This window comes from Eulemur rufifrons, chromosome 7, assembly GCF_041146395.1.
Source record: "Eulemur rufifrons isolate Redbay chromosome 7, OSU_ERuf_1, whole genome shotgun sequence".
Taxonomy (NCBI): Eukaryota; Metazoa; Chordata; class Mammalia; order Primates; family Lemuridae; genus Eulemur; species Eulemur rufifrons.
Window position 1 is genome coordinate 228,468,219 of NC_090989.1, and position 9,589 is coordinate 228,477,807.

The window sequence follows — 9,589 nt, forward strand, 5'->3', positions numbered from 1 at the left end:
GTTTACCTATTATTACAGTATAAAAGCTCCTACCAAGAGTGATAGGTTGGTTAGTTATTTTTAAGTTGGTGGAACAGATGTATTGGCATTCTGGAGTAAATCTAATAGTCATGGGCATCAGTTGTATGTCATACAGATGGAATGCAGAACTTATATGCAGCTTAAGAGAGTTTCAACCATGATGATGAGAAATGAACAGGTAATTCTTAGATGTCTATATGGATCATACCACCTCCAGTAACAGCTTCTTAAAAAATATGAAAAATAAGGAAAAAATTAGGATCACCAAAGAAAATTCTAAGATTCCTATCACCATCATAAGGTATTGTCCAATGCTTGCAAGTACATTCAGATAGTGGTCCCAGCATATTCACCTATAAGCATAACTACCAAAAAATAAAAAATAAAAAAGTAAATAAATTTATTAAGCTTTATTAAATTAGTATAATTCCTATGATGGTTAGTATATCTCAGTTACAAGTGATGATCCTTTTTCCTTTAAGTTGTTAAAGTCAATATATGGAAGACATGCAATGCTAAGTTCTTCTTTTGTACATCCTCTAAGACAACACTTTTCTGAATATCCTCTGCGTTTTCTTTGGGGATGATTACCCCAAAACAAATTGTTCAAGGTTTTAATTTTGTTTGTACTTTTCTTCTGAAATTTTACACTCTCATGAATATATTGATTGATATTCTGTGATGAGGAAAATTCTCTTGTTTTATCAGAGGGTGATTTCACCTTTTTATACTGATACCCGGGCAGTGAGTGCATCTCCCAACTGTTTATTGCTTCTTCCCGAGAGACAGAGGTAGACACTGTTGAGAGAAAAAAAAATCCTCATTAAGATCTTTCTTTAGATGAAAATTTAATATTGTGATACAAAATTAGCTAATCATTAAAAAACAAGTAATCACATTTTAAATAAAGGATAGAAAGTATGGTTATTAAAGTAATATATTTTTAAACTAAAACAGTTGTAATGTATTACTACAAAAGGGCTTATGAACCTTTGTACATTTTTTGTACTAACATTTTTTATTAAGATATCATTCACATGCTATAAAATTCGTCATTTTGAAATATACAATTCGGTGGTTTTTAGTATATATACAAGGTTGTGCAACTATCACCACTAATTCCAGAACATTTCTATCACTCCAAAAAGAAACCCCATACCCATTAGCAGTCACTTCCACTTCCCTCTCCTCCAGCCGTTGGCTTGTTTCTATGGATTCCCCTATTCCATATATTTCCTGTAAATGAAAGCATACAATATGTGGTGGCCTTTTGTGTCTGGTTTCTTTCACTTAGAACTGTTTTCAGGGTTCATCCATGTTGTAGCATGTGTCAATACTTCTTTCATGTCTGAATGATTTTTCATTTTGTTTATCTCTTCATCAGTTGACAGACATTTGGGTGATTTCCACTTTTTGTCTATTATGAATAGCACTGTTATGAGTATTCATACACAAGTTTTTGTATGAAGATATGTTTTGAATTCTTTGGAGTATATACTTAGGAATGGAACTGCTAGATCATAATTTTTATTTAACTTTTTGAGGAACTGCCAAACTTTTTCACAGTGGCTGCACCAATTTACAATCTCATCACTGATAAATAAGGATTCTAATATCCCCACATCCTCACCAACACTTGATGTTAATATTGATTATAGCTATCTTAATGGATGTGAAGTGGTATCTCAAGTTCTTCCCCCTCAACTTTTTAATGTCAGTGTCTCTGAGGGCTCAATCCTTGGTACTCTTTTCTATCTATACTTACACTCTTAGTGATCTCCTCCAGTCTTATGGCTCAAAAAATAATTTACATAGCAATGCCTTCTAAATTTCTATCTTCAAACAAGATTTCTCTTCCAAATTGCAGATTCATATATCCTACTTCCTAGTCAACATCTCCACTCCAGTTCAAACTCATGTTTAAAACTCCACTTGAACTTTTCAAACTCAACATGTCCAAAACTGAACTACTGATATTGTCTTCCAAACCTGCTCCACCCCAGGCCTTTCCTATTTCAGTTGATGGCAATCCCATCCTTCCAGGTGTTCCACACACAAAAACTTTAGAATCATTTTTTAAAAATGTTTTGGAGTTATTCTTGATTTCTGTTTCTTTCCTCATATCTCACCAAATCTACCCAAATATATCTAGAATATAAAAGTTTTCACTACCTCACTAATATCATGCTTATCCAGCTGATATCATTTCTAAGACCTTCCCTAACAGGCCTCTCTGCTTCTACTCTTGCCTCCCTACAGTCTATTCTCAACACAGTAACCAGACCAATCCATTTAAAAATGTCAATTACGTCACTCCTCTGCTCAAAAATCTGTAAGGACTCCATGCATCATTCAAAAAAAAAATCCTTAAAATGTTCTAAAAGACCTTATTTTATCCTATGTCTGCCTGTTACTTCTTTGCTTATCCTCTACTACTTTCTTCTTACTTTCTCTGCTCTATCTACACTTGGTCTCTTTGCTGTTCCCTGTATACACCAGGCTGAAATGTCTTTGTTTTGCTGTTTTTTCTGCCTAAACACTCTTTTCCCAGATATCCACTTGGCTAATTGCCTTACCATCTCCTTTCTCAAATCTCACCTTTTTTCAATAAGGTCTACCCTGACCACACAATTTATTACTATACCCCACCTTCTAACCCCTTTCACTCTTGATCTCCCTTATCCTGTTTCATTTTTTATTTTTCTGTAGCTCTTATTGCCTTCTAATCTTTACTTACTATGCTTATTACTTATGTAAGCTCCATGAGGCCTGGGATCTTTGCCTATTTTGTCCACTATATAACCCAAGGGACTAAAATAGTGCCTGGTACTTTCTGGGTACCTAGTAAGTATTTGCCGAACTAATTAATAAAAGAAACAAATCATATGACTATGCAAAGGATGCCCCCAAAAAGACCTTAATAAAGTTCAGCCCTACTTGTACAATTAAAAAAACATCTCTTAGCAAGCTTCTTTATCTTGGTAAGGATTACATACCATAAACCTACAAACATTATACCTAATGGAGTGCCCTTTAAGACTGGAAACAAAACAAGAAATTCCACTATCACCATTATATAACACCACTAGAGGACCTGGCCAATGCTATATGGAATGAAAAAAAAAAAAAGGATGGTATAAGGTTTAGAAAGGAAGTGATAAAACTATCATTTGCAAATGATAGAAAAACCTACAGAATCAACAAACTCTTAGAACTATGAAGATAGTTCAGCATGGCTACTGGGTAAAGATCAACTTATAAAAATCAACTGCATTTCTCTATCCAATAGTCACTAACTAGAAAATATAATTCACAAGAATTTATAATAGCTAAAAAAAAAAAAAGATATTAAGTATTACCTTAACCAGCAATACAGTAAGTTTCCACAGAGAAAAGTTTAAAACCCTAATAATAAAATATAAAGACATTCATGATTTTGATTAGGATGACTTTATGTTATAAAGGTATCAATTCTCTTTGAATTAGTCTGTATATTCCATGCATCCCAATTAAAATTCCAGACGGATTTTTAAAAAAGAAACCCAATAAGCATACTCTTAAATATACATGGAAGAATAAAGGTTGAAGATTAGCTTAGTCAATCTTAAGGAAAAAACACTGGAGACTTGCCCTCCCAGATAAATGACATCCTATAGAGTCATAGTATCAGAAATCGTATGGTAATGATACAAGGTCAAACAATTAGACCAATTAAATAGAATAGGAAGCTAAGACAACTTAATAAATAATAAAGGTAACCCCACAAATCAATGGAAAAAAAATAACTGAATAGTAGAAGGTGTTCAGAAAACTAGCTCCCTATGCAGAGAATAATAAAGACTTATTGAGAAAACTATGATAATATTCCTACCTAGACCAGAATAAAAAATGGGCCCCAGAAGAATTAAGGACCTAATGTGAATAGTAAACTGCAAAGTTAATGGGGAGACAGAAAAATGCCTCTAATATAAAATCTCAAAAGTATGAACAATAAGGCAAAACACTTATTGCCTAATTATATGAAAATTAAGGCTTTCTGTCAAGCAACACCAATAAACAGAAGGCAAAATGAGAGAACATATTTTCAACATAAAAAAACAAAAATCGACTACCATTGTATCTAAATTTAAGTAACTCTTACAAATCCATTGGAAAATGACAATTCCAACAAAAAAATGGGCAACATATATATACAGGAAATTTTCAGAAAGAGCAAAGGCAAAAGGTTAACGTACATAAAGAGATGCTCAAACCCAGAGCAAATTAAAATAAAAATCTTACGCCATTTCATGCCTATCACACTGGAAGAAGTAAAAAACTGTGTAATAATTGATGGCATGGATATGAGGACATAGGACTGGTTGTACAACTATAAATTAATGGAGGCATTATAGAGAGCAATCTGACAGACCTCAAGCAAATTAAGCATACACATACTTCATGACACAGCAATTCCAGCCCAGATATACATCCCAGAGAAATTTCCACACAGGTATATAAGGGGACATATATGATGTTCACTGCAGTGTTATTTATAGTGCCAAGAAGTTCAAGGCTATATTAGGTGTTGATCACTGAATAAATAAGTAAAATGTGAGGAATGTACATGAGTACTATGTATGTATTAATATTAGAAGCAAGGAACTAAATGTTCACATGGCAAAAATAAAATGCAGATCTTAAATGCCATTTAGATATATTTTACAAAATACATGCACAGGAAACAATGCATAATTTGCAAAAACTTATACAAACAAAAATACATAATAAACACATTGGAATGGCTGCCTATGAGAGGAGGAGAATGGGAGTGGAGAAAGGGAATAGGTGAAGACAATCATCTTCTAACACAGAGTATAATTTACTTAGGTTTATTATCTATCTTCACTATTCTGTAAGTTCCATGAGGGCAGAAGCCTTCACTATTTACTCCCATATCCCAAGCACCAAGAAGAATGCCTAGCACAAAATAGGTACTCAAATTTTGTTAAATGAATATATAAACAGCCCTTTGTAGACTGTGATAAATGAAACATGAATAAATAAAAACCAAGAATTTGTGAATAAAGACCAAAAATAGGGGAATATGGTCACTCTAACTGGAATAGGTGTTATGGATAATGAAAAGCTGATGTTAAAACTTTAATGGCTTCACCTAGCTTTAAGAGCTAGGAAGTATCATACTGAGCCAGAATTTAGAAATACGATGTCAACTTCATTGTTCCTCATTCTGGGGTATGCCTTGGACATATGACCCACACCTTCAGGATCCACTAATAAACACATAATTTCAGATTCAAGTTATGTATGAGTAGCTCTAAAAAAAAAGGATTTTTAAATATCAGTATACCAAACTATCTTTTCCTGTGTCAGACTCAAATAGATCAGAATATTAAAATTGTGGATAATTGACTTGATCTAACACAGCAATGTGTCCTGATAGTAAAAGCTAAATAAAAATTAATCCACTTTTCAGCCACTTTCATATATAAAAAAATGGCAAAATTATATATGTTGTATTGGACACACATACCTCTTCGTAACTTCTAAATTATTGACTAGAAATTAACAGGACAAAATAAATGCCATCTTTCCTTACAGATTAATAATTTTTTAAATTTTAGGATGACATATTGATAACCTAGACCCATTTTTCCTTCTTCCACATATTTCAAAACAATTGTGGCTTTATTGCCACATGATACTTCCACTTCAGCAAACTGTCCTTTACACAGTTCCCATAGTAACAGATTTAATGGGTATGACAATTTTGAAATACTGTCATGTGTTTTTATTTCCTACAAGTCTTGTTTCATTGCAGCTCCCCTTTCATTGAATTAATGACATTTATTCCTCCAGAGGAATGCAAATAACACCTAAAGCAAAGGGGTCATTAATCATCTCTGAGTTTTAAAGTTTACCTTTTTTATTAAGAATATTGTCTTCAGAGCAGGATTAGTTGAAAAAGGGGATTTCCAAAGTCTCTTTAAATAACAACCTCAAGGTTGGAGACCTGAAGATAAAAATTTGACTATAGTACAGTATAGGTAGTGAGAGTACATTATTTGATGTCAGAGAAATGCCTGCCCAACATGAAGTAGAAAGGGAAGGCTCTCCTTGACTTTTGAGAGAAAATAAGGAAGAGGAGAAAGAAAAACAAAGAAGGTGAACTAGACTTTGTTACTCAAAAGTATGGACCACCAACTAGTAGCATCTGCATCACCTGAAAGCTTGTTAAAAATGTGGAATCTCGGCCGGCACGGTGGCTCACGCCTGTAATCCTAGCACTCTGGGAGGCTGAGGCGGAAGGATTGCTTGAAGTCAGGAGTTCCAGACCAGCCTCAGCAAGAGCAAGACCCCGTCTCTACCAAAAATAGAAAAATTAGCGGGGCGTGGTGGTGGTGCGCACCTATAATCCCAGCTACTCAGGAGGCTGAGGCAGGAGAATCCCTTGAACCCACGAGTTTGAGGTCTCTGTGAGCTAGGCTGACACCACGGCAGTCTAGCCCAGGTGACAGAGTGAGAGTCTGTCTCAAAAAAAAAAAAAAAAAAAAAAATGCAGGATCTCGGGCCCCACGCCAAGGTGACTGAATGAATCAGTTTGGGTATTAATAGGATTCCCAACTGATTCATATGCACATTAAAGTGTGAGATTCACTGAACTAAAAGCACAACTAGAAGACTTTGGGGAGAGATACTTCCTCCACTGTAAGAAGGATAAGGTGAGTTTATATGTAGGTAGTTTTGATGGCAGAAAATGATCAAGGTTCAGTCTGATGGTTTCTGTCTTTAATTTTTTTTTCATTTTCTTAACAACAATAATTTTGTAAGTTTTACCATTATTTGTTCAAAAATGTTTTAATTTATTTCAGTCCTCTACATTAGGGTCTCTTGTTGGCATGATAGTCTATTATCTTAATTTCAGAAATCTTGACTTTTGTAAGATTTGTTCAAATCAAATCAACTGAATTACTTTAAAAGACACTAACTTTCTTGATATGGATAGACAAACCGCATTTTCTTTTAAAATAGTAAACGACATTGGCACTAAGATGTGTTAGTCACAAACGTAAAAACCAAGAAGTAAGAAGAGGCCGGGTGCGGTGGCTCAGGCCTGTAATCCTAGCACTCTGGGAGGCTGAGGTGGGTGGATCGCTCAAGGTCAGGAGTTCGAGACCAGCCTGAGCAAGAGCGAGACACCCCCCCCCCCCCCCCGTCTCTACTAAAAATAGAAAGAAATCATCTGGCCAACTAAAATATATATAGAAAAAATTAGCTGGGCATGGTGGCGCATGCCTGTAGTCCCAGCTAATCGGGAGGCTGAGGCAGTAGGATTGCTTAAGCCCAGGAGTTTGAGGTTGCTGTGAGCTAGGCTTATGCCACGGCACTCACTCCAGCCCGGGCAACAAAGTGAGACTCTGTCTCAAAAAAAAAAAAAAAAAAAAGTAAGAAGATACCAGTGCGTCTGAAACAAGAATATTCTTAAAGACTGCTGAAAAGCATTAAGTAGAAATTCAATCTATATTAAGCATATACCATGTTCTGGGCCCTGTGCCTTTTATCTGCATTTCAGGTAAAAACATGCATGAGAGATGGTCCCCATAATATGCTATGGCATGCAGGGCTGGCTTTACAGGAGTGAGACTTGTGCAGTTGCACAGGACTTGCATTTGGTTTTAATGCTTCATTGTTGCAATCTTGACATTCTCAATAACGTTATGTTTTAACTTGTAAGTGAAGTGCAAGTACATGACCTTTTAAGTGAAGCCTGACAGAAGAAAAAAGCTTTCTATTTTAGAAACTTTAATGGCCCTTTCCTGCTTTTTGAACAAGGGGTACTGCATGTTTATTTTGCACTGGGTTGGGTAATTATGTAGCTGGTCCTGATGACAGTCAAATAGAACTATGTGCTAAATACTATGGGAGAAAGGAGAACAGAGCGACTGGCTACAAAAAGGTCAATAGTGATTTCACAGGGAAAAACGATACCTAAATTGGGCTCTGAAGAACAAAAATGACTTTGCCAGGTGACAAGGGCACTGCAGAAAGGAGAAATCAGGGAAGAAACAGCATTCTTACGTAAACGTGTAGACTTAAATGTGTACATTTAGTTCCTCTAAGTTAAAAAAAAAAAAAAAGCTTCCCAGAGGTCTTTACAAATATACTGGTCTTCACAAATTTTTATTTACCTGTGTACTAGGCACAAATTCCATTTCCTGGGGAAACTCACCCTCTAGCAGAGCAAATTCTAGGTTAAGAAATGTACAGAGATGAACAAACATGCCTTTGGTTTAAATTTTTACCTGGATTTCTGCCTCTCCCCCAACTCGGGAAATGGGTTTGGGGGCTTTCGAACTGGTCAGAGATAAAGGCTTCGACCTTCTCCGAGGGCTCAGAAATTAGCTGTGTGAAAGGGGTTTCCTCCTCCAATTGGAACTGGCTCCAGTCAGCATGGCCACAGAGTTTTACTATTTCTTTCACCAAGTACCTGCCGCACAGCCTCCTGGCTATACTGACGTCGCTCAGCTCACTGGAGAACCGAACCATCAGCAGCCCGAGCCACAGCAAACACAAGCAGAGGAGCCGCGGCATCCCTAGGACCCAATCGGGCCCTCCTACCTGAGCAACGGCTGCGCGATGACCCTACTCCCTCTCTGCGCCTGCGCCTGACGGGAGCTGTGCGCGCGCAGCCTGCGGCATTCTGAGCGTGGGCCTCGTGAGAACCCCGAGGCGAGGCGCTGAATGGCTGCCGGGTTCTGGCCTCTGCTTTCCCACCCTCCGTGGGCTCTCAGGCAGTCGAAGATAGCAGGCTCTGGCTTCGAAAATGAAAACCTCCGCTACCCACCTTTAATTCATTTTTCTTCCCTTCACTGGGAGAGTCATCAAATGAAGTGTGAGATCGTAGGACCCCTGTGAAACGGTAACGTAGCCATAAGAGATGTTGGTCCCTCTACCTGAAATGCATTTCCCTTTTTGCCTGGTGGTTAATGAGGCGTCCCTTCCCTCAGAGAAATCTCTCACCTCCTTCATAGTGTATATATCAATAAGTCTGTTTACATTTGTGCACTTGTTTGATAACCTTTGTCCTGGTATCCCTAAGCTATATACATGGTGGCAGGGCCTGTTTTTGTTCTTGCTCTCTCTCTCTCTTTTTTTTTTTTTTTGAGACAAAGTCTCGCTCTGTTGCCCAGGCTAGAGTGCCGTGGCATCAGCCTAGCTCACAGCAACCTCAAACTCCTGGGCTTAAGCAATCCTCCTGTCTCAGCCTTCTGAGTAGCTGGAACTACAGGCCCGCACCACCATACCCAGCTAATTTTTTCTATATTTAGTTGCCTGGCTAATTTCTGTCCATTTTTAGTAGAGATGGGTCTTGCTCTTGCTGAGGCTGGTCTCCAACTCCTGACCTCAAGCAATCCTCCCGCCTTGGCCTCCTGGAATGCTAGGATTACAGGCATGAGCCACCATGCCCAACCTCTCTTCTTGCTTTCCATTGTACCCCAGGACCTGGCACATAGTTAACCATCAAATATGTGTTGAAATGTGTATGTGTTGGAGTGTGTGTATGTGT

The 9,589-nt window shown here is 37.3% G+C and overlaps 1 protein-coding gene across 1 annotated transcript; it reads right to left on the reverse strand.

Moving 5' to 3' along the window:
• Positions 1-416: 416 nt before the first annotated feature.
• On the reverse strand, positions 417-8,626 carry INSL6 (insulin like 6). The gene is made up of 2 exons (XM_069474181.1): positions 8,325-8,626; positions 417-819 (listed from the first exon to the last, which is right to left on the reverse strand). The coding sequence occupies exons 1-2, from the start codon at positions 8,611-8,613 to the stop codon at positions 461-463; spliced, it is 648 nt and encodes a 215-aa protein (XP_069330282.1). The 5' UTR covers positions 8,614-8,626; the 3' UTR covers positions 417-460.
• Between the last annotated feature and the right edge of the window lie 963 nt (positions 8,627-9,589).

Coding starts and splice junctions, on each gene's coding strand:
- INSL6 (XM_069474181.1), bottom strand. CDS start 8,613: ATGCCGCGGCTCCTCTGCTTGTGTTTGCTGTGGCTCGGGCTGCTGATG. Junction 820..8,324: donor GGGGAGAGGCAGAAATCCAG/GTAAAAATTTAA, acceptor TTCTCTCAACAG/TGTCTACCTCTGTCTCTCGG.